The sequence below is a fragment of the Pyxicephalus adspersus genome, chromosome 7 (assembly GCF_032062135.1).
Source record: "Pyxicephalus adspersus chromosome 7, UCB_Pads_2.0, whole genome shotgun sequence".
In the NCBI taxonomy this organism is placed as follows: Eukaryota; Metazoa; Chordata; class Amphibia; order Anura; family Pyxicephalidae; genus Pyxicephalus; species Pyxicephalus adspersus.
The window spans coordinates 18,602,711-18,622,539 of NC_092864.1; the positions used below are offsets into that span (position 1 = coordinate 18,602,711).

At 36.5% G+C, this 19,829-nt stretch overlaps 1 protein-coding gene across 1 annotated transcript; it reads right to left on the reverse strand.

Moving 5' to 3' along the window:
* Positions 1 to 9,216: 9,216 nt before the first annotated feature.
* On the reverse strand, positions 9,217 to 17,135 carry LOC140335253 (uncharacterized). The gene is made up of 5 exons (XM_072417749.1): positions 16,330 to 17,135; positions 13,905 to 14,004; positions 12,962 to 13,034; positions 12,641 to 12,687; positions 9,217 to 12,557 (listed from the first exon to the last, which is right to left on the reverse strand). The coding sequence occupies exons 2-5, from the start codon at positions 13,970 to 13,972 to the stop codon at positions 11,144 to 11,146; spliced, it is 1,602 nt and encodes a 533-aa protein (XP_072273850.1). The 5' UTR covers positions 13,973 to 14,004; positions 16,330 to 17,135; the 3' UTR covers positions 9,217 to 11,143.
* Between the last annotated feature and the right edge of the window lie 2,694 nt (positions 17,136 to 19,829).

Here is a 19,829-nt window from a genome sequence, read left to right on the forward strand (position 1 = left end):
TAGATTAGAGGAGGATTTACATGGAAGTATTCTCTTAAAACAGAGGTAAACCCACTTTCCCTCCCAAGGTGGCACCAATATTTGTACCGGGTCTTTGTCGTGGCTTGAGATCTTCAGACATCATGAATGGCCAAGCGGCACATGTACACTGTAGTTCTTTCATTCCAGCACCTAGGTGTTCTGAGAACGCCTGCACAGCTCAGTATCTTCAGACATCATGAATGGCCAAGCGGCACATGTACACTGTAGTTCTTTCATTCCAGCACCTAGGTGTTCTGAGAACGCCTGCACAGCTCAGTGTACATTCTAGAGATATAACAAACAGCCAGGTAAGTTTGTTTTATTGCAGCCAACACGTCTGCCTGAATTTTTTTTAATCACTTAAACTTCCTGTCCCACGGATGTAAAGGAAGAGAAAAGCAGTATCTACACAATTGGGGTAATTCCCCTAGCAGGTGCTCTCATTGGAAAATGTATTCTATTTCTGGTTTGGTGAGAAATGCAAAAATTTCAATTTTTCAATGCTTTATGTACAGGTGACATTAATCATCAGGAAAAATGTGAACCTTCCTAGCAGATAAACAAAAAAAACACACACCTAAGTTCTAATGCTTCTCTTCTCTATTCAAAACAAAACCCCAATACAATTAATCATCAGTGACATTTTTAAACGTAAGACTCTTTTTAGATAAACTCTTTGAAAGATCAGCCCACATTAAACAGTTTTCCCTCGGGTAGATAGTAATAAATGGAAGCATCCACTTGATTTTGGTATTCAGATGGAACCTATATTAACTGTATTCACTTAGCTAAGTTAACATGTTTTATTCATTTTGTAAAACATTTTCTATTTTTAGTTTATTTTAAATTAGCAGAGGACACTGTAGCATGCAATGAATACTTATTGGGATTTTTTGTCTTAGTTGGTGCTAATGATCCCCAAGCCTTGGACTTCTTCATGTAAATCAATCTTTTTCAAACTTTTGAACATAGGAGAACCCTTGAAATACCTTTCAGGTCTCAGGGAACCCTTTGCCAATATTTATGATATGTCCACCACATAGTACATTACCTATTTGGCAATGGGATGAATGCCTCTTACATTGTTGACCAATGGGATGAATGCAACCCTTATAAATAGCAAAATAGATAATTGGTGTCAATGGTATTCACCTTCCATCAACTTCTAGAGGAACTCTAGGGTTCCACAGAACTTTGCTTGAGAATCACAGATGTAATAATTCAATCTAAAGCTAGCAATAATCCACATGCCTAGGACTTTCTACCCCTCTACAAAAGAATCTCATTTTACAACTACAGTTAAGACCCATTGCAGGTTAATAAGAGACACCAACAAAGCAGCTCCATGGTTTCTCATAATTGAAACATTTGAAATATGAAACGTTTTTGCAGAGACTCTTAAGAAACGGCTATTTTATGTATTGTTTTTATAATTAGTTATTATTATAGTAATTATTACCTATTTGGATTATAACATATTTTATTAAGAAAAAACATGAGATCAATAAAACAAGAGATTATAATAAAATACAATGAAGTATAATGAACAAGTAGCTTGCGCTTCAAAGATGTTGGTAAATTCATTGATCAAGCAAAAATGTATCCAGTTTGACATGATCCAAGTTCCCTTATATGCCTACCAGACTTATTTGGATATAAGAACAGTAAAACAGCAGTTCATTATGCAGTATACGATAATGGAATTACACACCTAACTACAGCAGAATGTTCAGGCATTGGGGGTTTTGTTGCCTGTGGACACTTCTGTGGCTTCTATTATCTGTAATGTACACCTGCCTGTGGATCTCATTTTATTATAGCTGGAGATTACAGACATTTTACCATGTGAGATTGCCTATCTCTATTTGATGATTTGGACACTGGATGGAATTTTTTTTATACCGCAAGGGTTGTATATGTATCCGGTACATGCTAAAAATAAATATTTTACAGTGTATACACATTTTGTTATCTATTCCTACATTAAAATACCTTTGGAACTAGTTTGAAAATTAATCTGAGTTTTGTTATTGAATAGATAGATGTTGTCTAATGAAGTAGCTAGGAAAATGTGGACAAAGTGTTATAACATAACAATCAATCAGAATGTATCTTTCGCTGATATCTGCTTGGTGTTCTTCAATCTGCACATAACTCCTTGGTCAACGTATTACTTTACAGAATAAGCTTGTATGTGCAAAAACATTGTATTCTAGTGAATTTATTCTATTTATAAAAAAGTGAATCTGACTTTCACTAAAATATTTTCTGGTAGAACATTTCCAGGTCCAATGTGTTTCAGTGGAAGTAATTGTTTTCTGCCAGGTAATGTTTTGATGCTTTATAAATAGCTCTCCATGTGATTATTATTTGGAACTATTGCATAAAGATATTAATTTCAGTTTTTTTTTTTTACATGCCTTTTTTTATATTTTTAATGCACGCATTTAGGCATTAATTTTAGCTAAAGCAAAATGGCATGATACACATTAGCACAATGCCTAGAAGTAGGTAACCGTGAATGAGCCCTTATTCATTGGAAATCTCATAGAATGTAGCTAGTCCAGCACATGCTATACATTTTTTTTTTCAGGTTAAAAGGTAACTATTTCTTGTCTATCCATTTGTTATAATTGAAAATAAATAATATAATCAGTCTTTAAAAGATCCAACTTACAGGTTCTTCTGCTGCTGTCTGCTAGTTACAAGCTGGTTCTTCTTCTGATGGTTCTTCTGTCTCATTTATTATCGTTTTTTCCCTTAATCCTGCTGAATTTCCTCTTCTTTTACATTAGCCTGCCCACTTTTTTAGTTCCAAACAGTTGCATGACATAAACACAGAGATGGTGCAATTTTCTTTGTCTTGAATAATGATTTTCAGTCTGTTATACAGATATTTAGCATATTTACTGATAAATTATGGTTCTGTTTGCAGTTTATTTATCCAGTAAATTTTTCTCAGACTGGTAATAATAAGCAAAACTTTATTTTATAAATGACTTAAAGAGACTCTGTCACCTAACCAATGCAAGCAAATGCCCTGAACCCTCTATACTCGCTGGCCTATTTTTCTGCTTATTCCTCCTCTGCAGGCTACAGACACGTAAAATGACTTTAAAGGTTTATATTATGCTTATAACTGTTAGTCAAAGGAATGAGAATAACACGTCTACTATAGCCAGGGCGTTCTGATGATTTACTGTAGTAGACAATATTGGGTCTATGGTTGCTCCTGATGGGTTACATTCACCCTGATTAACTTCAGGTATTTGTAGATTGAATGGTTTGAAGATGCAGAGGGCTTGTTTGGTGTGAGGTTAGTGTCAGGTAAAGGGTAACAATACTCTACAAGCCATGTTGTAAAAATGATGCCCGAGGGTTCATGCGGGGCTGCCCAACCATTGAGGTTTCTTTGAGGAGCAAGCTTGACAAGGTGTCTGCACAGAGCACCCCAGCATTACCTAAATCAGTGGTCCCCAACCTTTTAGGGCACACAGAGCAGTAAAAGCACGCTCTCAGAACCGCGCATGGGTGGGGAGCCATGTGTCACTCAAAGGGGAATAAACTTCCCCCAGAGTGATGTCATGATGCCAAAACCCACCCACTGCCTGAGCCTGTGATGCGTACCAGAGACATAGGCCCTGATTTATGAAAGCTTTAATATTCTGCTGCCTGTAAGCTGATTAAATCAGATCACTGTTTGGTCAACAATCCAAGTAGTGGTTTAATAATCAGGGGATAAATGGGGACAGTTTTAATATTTTTTTAGAATGGAACATTTAATTTTTTTGGTTTATTATAGATTTTGGGTATTAGCACTGGAAATGTTATATGCTTGGGTTCGTTGGAAATAGAGTCTTTAGTCAATGTTGGAATGTTGCTCCCTCTGAATTTAATTGGTCCTGTTACTTATGGTAAGTGACTAACAACTCATCAATAGAGGTAGTAGTTTTTTTTTCCAATCCGTGTTTTTTTTTTATTTTTAGGAAGGTGCAGGTACATGCCACTATAAAAATGAAAACTTATTTAAACTCAAAAAACAAAAATGTAATAAGTTGCAGCTTTCAAATCTTTAAGTGAGGGGCACTATGCCAGACTATCCTCTACTATCCATGGGAGGATCCATGGTTGTCATTCAGCCTGGAAAGATGGCTGTTGTTGTTTTCCTCATTACATAAGCGTGGCAGGATTAGTACACAGAAAACAAAACCCACTCAAAAAGTGTTTGAAGTTTATTTCTCTGGAAGAGACTGGAATACAACATTTCTGGCAAGATCTACAGGTATTCATTTGTTCTTTTCTTGAAATGTTCTCAAAATAATAATATGCCCACCACATCCAAGGCCTGGTAATCTGCAAACTATTACCGTTTTTCTGTGACTTAGTTTTCCTTTTAAGCACTAATTAATTGCTATATGTGTAATGAGTAATGGAAAAGCAATATCTTAAGCATGTAAACATTTATATTGTTTGCAGATTTTAAACATTCCTATGCAAGTTTTTAATTATTATCATAAATTATAAATATAATAAATTATATTTGCTATAATAACCACTTCAGCTCTTGTATTTGTATACCTCTGATGGACCAGAACTGTTTTTTTTTTCCACTGTGGGAAAGTTTGTTCTGCAATAGCTTTGGTAGCATTACCTAATAATACATGCATTGTTTTCTGGAGAACAAACTGGGCTTTCTCTTGGCAATGTTGTCTTGCATATACGGTTTTATTTTCTGTGTAATCTATAGATGAAAATATGTGAACAAAAATAATAAAAAGTACTTTTTATTCTATAAAAAAAGTGATTCTTCATTGAATTTTGCCCTCTTTTAAAGTGACACTAAAACTAAAATAAATAAATAAATAAATAAAAAATTAAGGCAATATATATATGGCAATAATTATTTCTCACCAGGGAATGTTTGTGGGAATTTCAGATTCCTAGTTTTACAAATAAAGAAAAAAAGAACAGAAATATAACTAAAAATGTATAATCTGGGTTATCTAATGGTTCATAAACCAAGAGAGATGTTCATGGCATATAAAACTTGAAACATCTTATTAAAATTTATTTTTTGATTGTGTTTACATATATGATCAAGCAAATTTGTTAATTTACAATCTTACAAGTCACACATAATTTAGCATTTTTTGCATGGTGTATAAACCTTGGTGATATCATATTCTTATATTTCATACAAATGCACCAGAGGCAAGTCCTGTAAACAAAGCCAGTGGTCATATAAAGAAAATCAGTCCACCAAACAAGGTATCCAAGAGTAAAGCTACGTACACACGTCCAATGGTTCTTGCTCAATAATCGGCTCCATAACTGGCACTCATGCCTTTGCCGAGCTAGGTCCCAGGTAAGAATCTCAGCCAAGACACTATCTGCATGGAGTTAATACGTTCCCTCTGTGTTTTCCTCTACTTTCTTCCTATATCCCAAAAAGCACAGATATCCACATTTAAATGCAGTCTAAGCTGAAAAACAAAAGCACTTGCATTCCTGGGAGGGGGCGCTACTCATTTATTGGTGCAAAATAACTCTGTCAGTAAATGTCCTCTATGTGATCCAACACAGCACACAGCAGCTCGAAAATAAATTAAAATTTGTCAGCACAGTTGGCTGTGAAATACTTTAGTCAAACTAAACTGCAAATTCCCTTTCTGCAATTCATTGGGTATAATGTGTAACAAATATACAAACGGCCTGTATATTAAATTGGCTGCTTTTACAAAATGCATATTTAGGGCCGCAATGGTTCCTGTCAGGTGGCACCTTGCCAGCCACTTGGTCTCGCACTGCTGTCTAGGTTCTTGAAGAACTAGTGTCTGCACAGCTGGCACCCATGGATGGAACTATTCTGCTGAATGCCACCTCCATTCATTCTCTATGGGGCTGCCGCAGGGAGAGAATATTTGTATTGTCTTCCCAGCAGTTCACTGGCATGTGGAAGCTGTATCAGCGCCACAACCTCACCGCCAGTCTGAACATTGCATAACATGCAAAATAATGCAAAATAATTAATAGTAAAAAAAGTACAACAATATATTATTAAGGGGGAAAGCAATACTGCCACTATATTTCACTTTCTTTTATTTACTATACTGTGTTATATTTTATTTTGCATGCTGGTATTATGCCCATGTTTTTATGACCTTGTCCATTATTATTATAATATTTTTTTAATGTCAAGATTATTATTGCATTACAGCAGAAATATTGAGGCCTAGGAGGCCTGAGTGTATGTGTGTTATTATGTGTCTAATTAAAAGTGAGAGTGACACTAATAGACCTTCTCTATTATGAAAGTGGAACAGTTTTTAGTGCAATAACATTTAGGTAACAGGGACACCCTGTGCCACATCTGCAGTAATGCAAAGAATTCAAAAGCATAAAAAACTTGTCCAGAACTGGAAAAAACAATTGAGGAAGGAAATGAATAGTTGTTCTGACATTCACTAAATAGAGATTATTAGTGATCTGAAGAGAGATTAAATAATTCAACCCAGACGCTGCATTCCTAGTTTTAAACACATTGGATCTAAACAAATAACAACCAATAGAATTTCTATAGCAGCTTAAAACTAGCAGACCATACATGAATATCAATATTATTGTCACCTGTTTCCTTCCTATGTGTTTTGATGTGAAATTAGAGATGTGACATACCGGTTGTCATTTGATTTATACATGGTCTACTAGTTTTAGGATGCCTTAAAAATGCCATTGGTTGTGATTTGTTTAGTAGTTGTTCTAACACACTTCCATGCTGCCCTTCCATACGTACGAAAATTGGATGCTGTTACCCTAGATAAGAAAGTATGGTAGAATTAATACTACAACTATTACCACTAATACAAAGGAAACTACATGAAAATATTAGAAAATGACTGTAGTCATCACATCTAAGGACCAATAGATACAATATTTTAGAACTGTACTATTGGGTTTAGTTTTACTTTCCAGTGGGGAATAGAGGGGAATAAAAATTAAAGAGGAGAATAAGTGTAGACAGGTGTGGTATTTCACAACATGACATCCAAAGATGTAGGGGGTCCCCACAATAGTATTGGCAGAAGGACCAGCACAAAACATCATTTAAGTCTCTCTTGAAGCAGAATTGTAGTGTTACCATGTAAAAATTACAAGCAGGTAGCTCTATATTGTAAAAGGAACTTTGTCCCTTCTCCAAAGAAACAAACTTAAGTTTGTGTTTGCAGTATTGTTCACTGCACATGGACTCCCTGTGGCCTAGCCAATAATGTTGGTTGAAGACCCAAACACAAAAGAAGATGAGGTGAAGATGGTGGCACTAGTGATGGAGTGAGAAGAGATGAGTTTGCTTCTATTTGGCATGTTTTAGAGGTAGGGTCCCACTGGAGGAGCCTTCAGCAATTTGTTGATGAGCAATAACTTGTGAGTTGGTCCTGGCATTCTTTCTGACATTCATGAAGTGCATTTTAGAGATCTACTGAATATGTTGTTTTTACTTTGCCTAGGTGTAAACTTTAGAACAAAATTTAAGTTCGACATGGTTGCATTGCAAAAAGGGACAGATGATATCCCTTCTGAATTAAAACATGCTCACCTTTTCTCTTAAACTAATAGCTGAGCTGCGTATGCACAGATCAGCGTTGGTTCCGGGGATACCCGGCTTCCCCTGCGGCTGCCAGGACTGAATGCACTTCTGCAGGGGAGTTATGTCATCCTGGCCCAGCCAAACAAGTTGTCTGAAGATCTAAACAAGGAAGGGAAGAAAGAAGAAGAAGATAGCTCCTTTGACAGAACACTGCCAGTCTGGGGTCCGTGAGAGCTTACACAGGCCCTCTTTTGGCCCAATGTGACAGTACATTATTCCCCATACCTAGAGGTACCAGGTATACAACTTGGCTCTGGTGGGTGAAAAGGAGTACAGGAAAGGTGGGCAGTAGCAGTAATTTGGGGCATCACGTAAACCTGGCACCTAAAAGTCTGGTTAAAATGATAAAAGATCAGGTAAAAGTGTTCTGTGTAATCTACCAACTATGTTTAATTGGTATGAAGGTAAAAGCTTTTATTTTTGATGTTGGGATATAATAAATGTAGACTTGACTTTCATTTTTGATGCTCAGTGACCTCTATTGCCATGCCCTGAATGAAATGCCTTAATGCAATGCAGATTTAAGAATAATTGTACAAAAATATAAATGAATTCCAAAAATAAAAGCTATTCCTTTGACTTTATCTAACTATCCTACCCCTTCACAGATCCATACTTCCTGATATTGAACAGGCGGCCACCTAACCTTTTGTTTATTCTTTCTTTTCTAGTTGTGCTTGCAGATTACTGAATCATGGACTTCTATGGTCTATGTCCGAAGTTCAGAGACAAGTCTCAAAGAAGTGTATGGGGCTGTAATGTGCAGGTGTGACCAAGACTTATGGACATGGATGTTAACAAACAATGGAGAAGCAACCTGTAGGATCCCAGGAAGAAGGAATCTATGAAGAGGAAAGGGTGAGTTGTGATAGGTCAGGGGATTGTGGGGTAAGAATATTTCGATTGTTTGTAAAGTACTGATATGGGGTGCAACATGGGCTTTAGAGAATTCTGCAACATCCATAAAAAATTGGGATCAGTAGAATCAGTATGGAATAATTACATATAAAAGGGAGGAACTCAGACAAACCTAAATTGAGTTTTTTAGTACATCATATGCGCATTATACATTTAAAAGTGTCAAAAAAACAAAAGTATTTTTGTATCTCATTTACATTGAGGAAACAGCAATGGATTACAGTAATTGATAGGCAATCATTCAAGTATTAGCAAACGGGCACTTGACTTCATGTTGATAAGAGAATTCAGAACAATCCTTGAATCCCAAAGCGTTTTGCAAATCTTTCTTCAGGGAGATTATATTTAAACTCATGTGACCATTTACTATTTGAATGACTGCCTATCAATCACTGTAATCTAATTCTTGTTTTCTCAATGAAAAATGAGATACAGTAAACATTTTTTTTCGAGCCTTTGAAATGTTTGATGCGAATGAGATGTACCAAAAGACCCCTCTGTCTAATGTAGGTTTACCTGATTTCCCCCTTTACATCGCTGCAAGTTGGTAACTTTTAATTTATATGACATGACTTCTTTCTCTCTTTCTTCTTTTTCCTTACATAGAAAAAAAACAAAATATATGTTCAAACTTAGATTCATACACATAGGTGTTTGTTTTATTCTTTTCTTATGTCAAAGAAATTTGTGCACATACATGATTTGTAATTTATTTTTTTCTTATATCTTCTCCATTTAAATAAGCAGGAAAACATCGAAAAAGTGCTTCTAAAAGTGCAACCAATAACAAAGGACATTAAAGACATTAACAGTGATCACAGAACCATAGAAAACCAGTCATTTCATTTACCTTTTTTCTATTAACTAAAATGTAACATTCCAAAGTAAAAAATCACATGTGTGCAAGGCAAGGTGTTATGACCACATGCTAAGTACAGTATACCATAGTATGAGGTTTTATCTACATTTTAACATCATGATATAGTCCATATCTATAAAAAAGTTTAGATAGTGATTCCACAGGGTTCTGTTGACAATACAACTCTCTTGGAGAAAAAATAATAAAAAATGGACATTACTGCTCTGAAAACATAAGAATGGATCTGTTTTTTGGTTTGTAATCTATTTGCACACATCAGTAAGAAGTAAAAAAAAAAAGTTAGTGTTAGATGGGCAAGTTGTTACGGTATATGGGGGGGGGGGGGGAATATGGCCTCCTTTAGGGCAGCTTTTCTTTTTAACATGAAAAACCCCTGCTGAAATAATGTTCAGGCCTTGGGGAATCCCTGCTATAATACATCTTACAGTACATGACTGTGGTGGTCAGTAGATTGTCACCCCAAAAAGATTATTGGTGTCAGTGGTAACTGACCTGAGAGGCACAACTTGCTCATTACTCAAGGACCCCCGTAGCACAGGCATGGGCAAACTACAGCCCCCGGGCCATATACAGCCTGTTAAGCTTTTTTCCAGCCCGTTGAAACCTCTCTCTACTTCAGGGGCTCCGCTGAAGTAGATCCACGGTCCGCGGCTCTGGCCGGTGACCCCCTGAGCGGGGTCAGGAAGACACCACTGGGGGACGGCACCGGCCAGAGCCACAGACCATGTCCCCCAGTACAAATCCAGGGCTCAGGGAAGTGGGCAGAACAGCCTGCCCACTCTTCCATCGCAGGCTCAGATCAGCGATGGGAGAGTGGGCGGGGTTATGCCATCATGACGTCACGTTCAGTGACACCCGTTTCAGCGCTCCATCCATCTGATCCTGGCCAGGCCCCTCTGCCAAATTTTAGAACCCATTATGGCCCCTGAGTCAAAAAGTTTGCCCACCCCTGCCCTAGCAGCTTCTTGAGGAACTCTGGTTGAGGAACCCTGCTTTAGGGTATGGATAGAATACCCAGATTATTGTGTTAGTGTTAGAACTTACAGGGTGGTTTTAGTGTAAGAGATCCATTGTCAGGGTTACTGTGACTGTTCCTAATAGTTTTTAGTACCATACCAAAATGGTCATAAATTCTAATATGGAATTTAACCCATGGAAACGCCTTGGTGGAATTGGCTTGGGAGGGGGACATTATTGGCTATCTACTTTATCTTCATATATGAGTTGCCATCTTTATCCAAACTGCCTTGTTGTATTAATAAATGTTTAGTAGTCTCACTTGGATCTGAATCATCTAATTCATACAGAGGAATACCAAAAGACATATTTTCCAAAGTAAATGTTGAAGGGCAGTTATGCAGAGCAAGATTCTTATTGATTGTAAACTGTTCTTGAGTTAATGAAACCTCTTTGAAATGGCATTGACAAATTGTCTGTTTTATGGGGATTATACCAGTTTCCATGTTGTTGAATAAAACCTTTTGCCTGTGCATGTTTTCCAGGTTTCTTATATGCTCACATATGTCAAAAGTCAAAGCTAGTGGTATATTGTCATGTTTTATAGCCGTGTCTTTAGGGTTAGTATCCAATGCCTTTTTAAAGAGTTTAGAGGTTTTATCTGAAAAGGATGGATATTGTTCTTTTGTTGCTTTCACAATATCATTATATCCAAGTTCCATTCAGTCTGAAGATGGAGGTTTATATTTCTGACTGCTTTTAAAGTTTGTAATATCCTTACAATTACTGTCTCCTAATTGATCATTTTCATCAATACAGTCATTGTTGTCTGAATAATCATTGCTTTGACATATAAAATTCTCAAAAGGTTTGTAACCAGATTCAAGAACAATACAATTTGTTGACCCTGAGGTTTTACTTTCTGAAACTGCTTCATGGAAGCTTTGATATCCATTGAGCTCACACATAGAAGTGACATCGCTTTCCTGGAGTGCTTGGTCAAAAGATTTGTATCCAGAAGTTTGGCACCCAAACTCTGGACCATTTTCTTGGATTGTGTGGTCAGTACTTTGATATCTATTTATTTCATTTATAAAAATGTTAGGTTTGTATTCGGGGTCAAGAACCAAACAGTTTGTTGATCCTGAGGTTTCACTTTTTCGAATTGCTTGATCAAAGCTTTGATATCCATTAACTGCACTTACAAAAGTCTCATCACCTTGTTGAACTGCTTGGCCAAAACTTTTATATACAGACATTTGGCACCCAAGCTCTAGTTCATTTTCTTGGATTGCTTGATCAAAGCTTTGATATGCAGACCCCTGACATATGGAAGTTGGACCAGATTTGCTTTCATGCATTGGTAAAATATTTTGTCCAGAGTTTGGTTGAAATCTGTACTCACTGACGTTTGAACAAAGACATTTTGTGTTGTAGTAAAGAATGTCTTTTGGATTTAATTGACAATTATAGATATTAGATTTGCTTTTTGAGCAATTGTCAAGGCAAAATGTTTTAGTTGTATTGATCTTGCTTGCGTTATATGCTGCTTTGGCAAAGCTGTTATAACCTGAATTTGTGAATGAGTCCCCTTTGCTTTGATATGAGTTGTCATCATTAAAACTGACTGATGGGATATATGGCATGCGATCCGTTTCACTGTTCAGAAATTGGTCAAAGTGTGGTATCCTGACCTCATCCATAGAAAATGAAGAATTATCGGAGCTGTGGTATCCCAATTTCCAATGCCCTGGGATATTTGAGCTGGATGATTGTTTTTCTTCTTTATAAAAGCTATCCATCAAATCTAGACCAAGCAATGATCCTGCATTTAGATTTCTAAATGTATCTCCTTTTACGTTTGATGAATCATTAAGAATGGTAAAAAACATATTGGCAATAGATAGATCCTCTCCCACTGGGTGATCTTCAGATTCATGTTCTGGTTTGTTTTCTTGATCTGCATTGTTTTCATTTTGTACTTTTAGCTGTATTTCAACACATCTCTCAATAACTTCATTCTTAGGTTCAAAGATACATTTATGGTCTGAACAAACAACAACATATTGTTCAGCAGCATTGTTCAGGGTAAGTTTGGACTTCAGGGCATTATCAGGTCTGCTGAAAAAACGTCCACTGCAAAAAAAAAAGAAAGTTAATTTTTGAGGTAATAACACAAATCATTAAAGGCTGTCAAGAAAAATGGAGTATGAGCTCACCAAGAATGTTTTGCAGCACTTTTTCTGTCTTGAATGAATCTTTTTGGCTAAATAGAGACATTTTTTAATTATTTCAACAGGAAAATGAATGGAATTAAAATACACTTTACTGCCTATTATATTGCCCGTAGAGATAATACAAAACAAAAGATGGCCTTCGTAATACCAAAAAATAGATGCAACCATCCCAAAGCCAATGCAGCCTGGTCTTGTGGTTTACAGATTGCTGAGTTTTGGGTTCTGTAGCTCTCACGTAATAGAAAACTGTGACATATGCCATAGACTACTTAACAATCAGTCTTGATGTTATTACCAACTCACCTCTATCAGGTTTCTCTTCACTATGGAGCTTTTTGCTGGGCTTGGAATATTATCCCACCATTTTTTCTTGAATCTGCATATAAGAAAATGAATAAAAATTAGAATCCTGTTAAGTATTCATAATCAATCAAGGTATGATATTCTTGGTATAAATCAATTCACATGTTGTACATTATGTTTATTCATAAAATGTATTTAATGTTATACTTTTCATTTGCAAAAATGTAAATTCATGGCATGATCAAAATAACAGAGCTCCAAACATAGTTGGTATCTCTGCAAATGGTTACCTGCCAATTAAATTGAATCAGTACATTGCCCAAACAATAAAAGTAACAAGTTTACTGAAAATGAGTGAAAATGAGAGATATCCCTACAAACAATGTAATATTTATCTCCTGACCTTGCTAGGAAACATCACATTGTTGAAGAAGACTCATCTCCTAATGTTTTTATAGAAACTGATACTTAGGAGGAACTACCAAGTACAATGGGGACACAGAAGGTTGGCGGTTTCTGCAGAGCCTTTAGGGGGAAAATTCCTCTTCATCAAAGAAGGAGAGATACATTTTTACCGTCTGCTTTACAGATATTAATTATATCAATGGTATATCAAGCTCAATTTTCTAGCAATTTCTAATTTCCCTACTGAAACCAATTAAATGATCAATGTTGCATTATTGGAAAGTATTTAAATTCCTCAATTTTCCAAGCCCTATTTGTTAAGTTTGTGAGGATCAGCACTTTCTTTCTCCAGCCATGAATCTGATAGAAATGCTGTGTAGCTTTTATATTAACTGTATTATCACTATATACAGTTTGTTACATTAAATTACTAGACACATACAACTCTGTATTAGACAGACAGAGAGAGCTGCCATGTTGTTTCATTACATAATAAACTTTACGTTTTAGGTATTGGATATAAAAAAATAATAATTACCTTTTAAGGCAGACGTAACTCACTATAATCAGACATAACACCACAATGCAGGTAATGGGGGTAAGCATGTATAACAGATCCAGTATGGTGAGGCTGTAATCTGTACATAGGAAAATTGTTATAATTTGGTTACAATTTAGAAAATACACATTTATCCAAAAACTTAAAATATAAAATAAAAGCTGCCTTTAGTGAAATGTATAGATTTTAATTTATGTTTTTCTTCTGAGAATGATAGTTGTCTGGCTGTCTTTGGTTTCAACACTTTTTCAATCTCTGACCTCCAACAAATATATCTATTACAAAGTCATTTTAAAATAATAATGCTGATGTGTTTGCTGTGGGCTGTGATTCCAGGTCTCTCCTGGGTTTCCCAACCAGGGTTCTGCAGAGCCCTAGGGTCCCTGGAGAGGTCACTAGGGATTTATAGGCAATTTGTGCCTTTCAATGATCGTTTTGGATATCTGTAAGGGTGACATTCTTTCCATTGACTACCACACTAATGTATTGTGATCTGTGGATATAATAATTATAGCAGGGGTTCCCTGAAAACCTGTGCTAAAACATTGAAAGAGGCTATTCTATTTATTAAAGCCAATAGACCAATTAGATAAATATCTTCTCATTTCATGTTAAATCTACATAACAGGAGTAGAAAGCTCAGTAATGGGACACAAATGGCAAAAAACAAACTGGAGAGTTCTGGCCCACCCTTCCTCTATCCAACATAAAAAAATGCTTTAGATATTATTATTATTATTATTATTATTATTAATAATAATAATAATATTGATAATAATAATAATATTAATAATAAAATAATAATATTAACAATAAACAGGGGATGCAAGTGATAGACAGATACAGATACAGTAACACTGGAGGAGGAGAGAACCATGCCGCAAAGAGCTTACATCAGTAGGTCATTTGAGGAGCAAAGAGAGTGGCTGGGGGAGTATTTTTTTACCAGTTCAGAAATGTAAGTGGAACAAGAACTTTGGAGGGATTTGGAAGCAAAGCATAGGAGCTTAAATTTGATTGAAAAGGATGAGGAAGACCATTCCAGAGAGTTGGGGCACCTCTAGAAAAGTCTTGGAGCCGTGCGTGTGATGAGGTTATGAGTGAGGAAGCCATTAGTAGGTCATTGGAGGACTGAAGAAAACAGCTAGTGGTTCAAGAACTGAGGAGGGATTGGAAGGCAAAGTGATAGGAGCGTGTACAAGGAGTTTGGTGGTCTGAAGGGACAGGTAGAGGCGGAATTTGGAGACGTTGAGTAGGTGAAAGTGGCAGGACCTGGAAATGTTCTGAATTTGGGGGGTAAATGAGAGGGCAGAATCAAAGGCGACGCCAAGACAACGTGCCTGAGGGGAGGGAAAAATTCCATTGGTATTAACAGTTAGGAATATGTCCGGGGAGATTTGCAATGTGAAGGGGAGAATATGAGTTTCGTTTTATTCAGGTTGAGTTTCAGAAATCGGTCAGACATCCATAAAGAGATGGCTGACAGGCAGCATGAAACCTTGTCAAAGACTGATGGAGACAGGTCAGGGGTGGACAGATAGATTTGAGTGTCATCAGCATACAGATGGTACTGTAAGCCAATGGAGGACATGGGACTACCGAGAGAGGAGGTGTACTGAGAAACGAGAAGTGGTCCAAGGACTGAGCCTTGGGGAACACCAACCGGGAGAAGAGTGAGAGAGGAATAATTAACATTGAAAGAAACTTGAAAGGAGCGGTCATATAGGTAGGAACCAAACCAAAAGAGAGCAGTGTCACTGATACCAATGGAGCTCATAATTTGGATTAGAAGGGGGTGATGAACAGTGTCAAAAGCAGAGGAAAGATCAAGGAGAAGGAGCAGGGAAAGGTTGTCTTGAGACTAAGCTCTGATGAAGTCATTAGCCACTTTAGTAAGGGCTGTTTCAGTGGAATGGGCAGCTCGAAAGCCAGACTGGAGAGGACCAAGCAGAGAGTTGGTATTCAGGAGGTAATGGGGAGCAGTTTGGCTGAGGAGGGATGGTTGGGGTTGTCCACTGCAACATTAAAGTCACGGAGGATGAGGGTGTGCAGGTCATGGGAAGGAATGTGTGGGAGCCAAGAGGTAAAGTTATCCAAAAATTGTGAAATTGGTCTGTGCTTTTCATTGTTCTCCATGCTGGAGGGAAAGCTCCAGTGCAAGAATTTCCCTACTTTATTAAGTGAGTGAATCTGTGCTTCCTGCCCCTCTTCTGCCGTTTCCTGAAGTTTTTGTCCTCATTTGCTAAAACAAAAGCTACCCAGTAAGATTTGCCACCATCTTTGTTGAAAGGCCTTGCTTGTACCATGTATGTGTTAAGCCATCTGCCATCATATTCACCACATCATTTTTCATGGCTCTGCTCTATCTAATACTATAAAAAATGAAGAACCCATAGAATGTTACCATTTTTCCACTCAATTTCTGGGCTCCATTCACTCCAGGTTCCATTGAATTGTTTTCTTGGCTTTGCACGAACCCTCAGTATATAACTTTCTCCTCGCTTCAGCTGCTTCTGATTGAAGTGATATTTAGGTTCTTTTTCTTCTGTGTTGCCCTCTAATGTCTGTTAAATCAGATTCATTTAGTAATTAAATGGAATTAAATGACAAATCTCTATAAACTGAAATATTCAGAGCACTGGCCAATGACGCTATATATCATTTCCCATGGCTGTTTGTCTATTTCTCATAATAGGCAATGGAAAAGGTAAACTTCATGCAGACACCAAAAACTGCCAACTAAATAGTGTACCATTTTATTTTCCATGGGCTAATATATATATTGTACTGTACACACTGTTCCTGTTCTGTTCTATGGAGATGGGAAGGAGCAAGCTGCACTCTATCGTGCTCTCCTTCTTTGACTTGTATAGTAGTCATTGCTTATCTGTCATTCATGGATTTGTCCTAATGGATCCATGAATGATGTTGGGTGACCACTGTACACATGTCAAATTCTCACCTGAGATGAACACGAAATGCATATCGGGTAAGAATCCTCTGACATATATACATATTTTATACAAATGTGAAAATGCCCCTTACGTTAATTCAAATGAACAAAGCCACAACCAAAATATCAATACATAGGTTTTTTTTTTAACAAGAGAGTTCAATGGCAGGACTTTCCAGGGCTATCTTAATAAAATCAATAATTTTAATAAGCACAAAAAGCATAACATAAAAAAAAATAATATTTTTAAAATTCATAAAATCTTATATTAGCAGGGGAATGAAAGAAGACAGTATCCTTCATTAGATGGGTTTCGCAACAACCAAGGTTGCTTCTTTAGGAATGAGAATGTTGGATATATTAAACAATCATACATCATATAAGCAAATAATTAAACAAAACAAATAAAATTATCTGCATACCAGCATAAAAATAGGTTTATTACAGGTTAACTTACTGCAAGTCTTCTATTGATTCTATTGGAAATGATGGTTGTCAAAAGTGGCACAGAACATCCACAAAGGGTGAGCACCAACTCCCCAGCTACCCAGCTCCCCATAAATGGGGGTTATCTTAAAAATCAATAGAGGTGATATTAGATAACTGTATAGGTCCCATGGATAACCCAAATGCTCAGTTTAATTATCCACCTAAGGAGCTAATAATTTGTTGGACATATTAAATAATACTAGCCTCAATGTCCATAACATCATTTGTTTATCTTAATATTCCAAAAGTGGGCTGGTAAGATGGGACCCTTTACTCTCAGTGGGAAAGGAACTTCTTTTGATTTCCTTCCCTCTTAAATGTCTATTGAAAAAAATAAATAACAAAAGAGATAACAAAATATTGATAGTACTAAATATAGTAAACTGTACCTGATATAATGAAGTAGGGCACCTTGGTATATAAAAATCCTTATTGAAAAATAAATATGAAGGGGGAGAAATAAAATAAATTCCCAACAGAAATCAATAAAGTGGGACAAAAAGAGGAAACTCCTCTTCAACAGAGAAAGGCAGCAAATAGGAGCCCAAAGATTGCAGGTCTGCACATATTAACAAAAGGGAGAAATACCTCCCCAAGGGATTCCAGGTGGACAGCCAGACAGCTGAGTGTGCTCACTTTATAGGATGCACGGTGTCTGGAGGACCTGCTAGCAGAGGATATCCACCCAATAAAAATTGTATTTATTTAAGAAATTATCCACCCAATAATAATTATATTTATTAAAGGAAATTAAAGTCAATAGAAGACTAACCTGTGTTAAACTTATTCATATGCTCTTATGAAGATGAATATCATTTTTTTGTTCAATTATTTGCTTATATGATGTTTGTATGTTTCATCTATATTGTTTATTGTATCCAATAATTTCTTTCCTGAGGAAGAAACTATAGTGGTTGTGAAACGCGTCGAAGGATACTATCTTCTTTCTTTTCCCTGCTAAAACAACCAACAATTGTTCTGGGTGAAAAAGTAACTATGCATATCATTAGTGTTACTGTACTTGTATGAGTATGTATATATATAAATAAATATATATATATATATATTTATATATAATATTTTTTTAAATTATCCATTTAAACCCATAATCAAAATACCATGACCCATAAACTGACTGTATGAACCCATCATATTTATAGTGGACCAATGGCGCTGCTCAGGATTTCTTGCACTGTTACTGCAGGACAAGGGATCTGTCATTGAAAGCAGAACCAAACCCAATAAGTCTGTGCCTAATCACAAAGCAGGACCCACACAGGAAGCTGAGATGTGCTGCCCCTATGCAGCTCAGCAAATTTTGTCAGAAGAGATGGCGAACAGGCAGGTAAGAATGCTTGTTGCAGAAGAGACATTGACTGTTCCTTTGTGCAATAAGTCTGTGCCTAATCACAAAGTTTAGTTCAAGTAATTTTCATGTTGCCCTTACAGCCACATAGAAGGATCTTCTCTCCACTGAATAGTGTTTTTTTTGCACTGACATATGTCCATGACCCAGGCCCATGACAATGCCCAGTTTTTTTCAGTAGTTTATCTATTAGCCTTAAAAAACAATATATTCATCATGTTTTATTCACCATTTCCATATATAGATATGCTAAAATTGTATGTCTTACGTGTGGATCCAATGGGAATTTGTATAGTGTTCACTGTTTCTCCATGTAATTTCACTTCTATATCATAGATCTCATCCGATGCAAAGGCACTCACTGCAATGTTGCACATACATTTATTAGGCACCACAGAGTCACCAATCGTCTCATTTCCTAGTTCAGAACATTTGCCTTTCCTGAAATAATAACAATTCAAAATTGGGATGTTGTTTATGTGGCTAAAAATATTTAGAACAAATTAAGTTAACAATTTATTCATAAGAATTTATTTATTGGAAAGTAATATAAAATGGTTGCTGAAAAGAGTCTCAAAGTGTTTTGTATACAGGGGCCGGTTTGCTATATGTGCTGCTCCAAACTGGCCCAACCCAGAATAACATCTGAAAAATAGTATAAATTATATACATTTAAACTAATAAACATAAATAATTTAATAATTAACTTTGTGTAAATCAGATAAATGAACTCAATGTATCACAACAATAAGTGTTCAATGACTTACAGAGCCACACTCTGAGTATAAAAATCTGTCCCCTGCTAGCATATGGCAGAGAAGGACCTTTGGGTTTTTTGGAAAAGCAGTAGTCTATCTGAAGAGGTCTGACACACCCCTTGCTGAGGCAGAGTTGATCCTTTCCAAATAACAAGGAGCATCATTACCATGATGGGGGGATGTGTCTAACCATTGCATAGAGACCACTGCTTTTTATAGAGAGAAAGAGTCGTTCTCTGCAGCTTGCTTATTAAAGAAAATTAGTTGTTATACTTTTTCGAGCCTTTTTATTCACCTGATTGTATAGCTCATACATACTGAAGGTTCAGTTGGCCTTA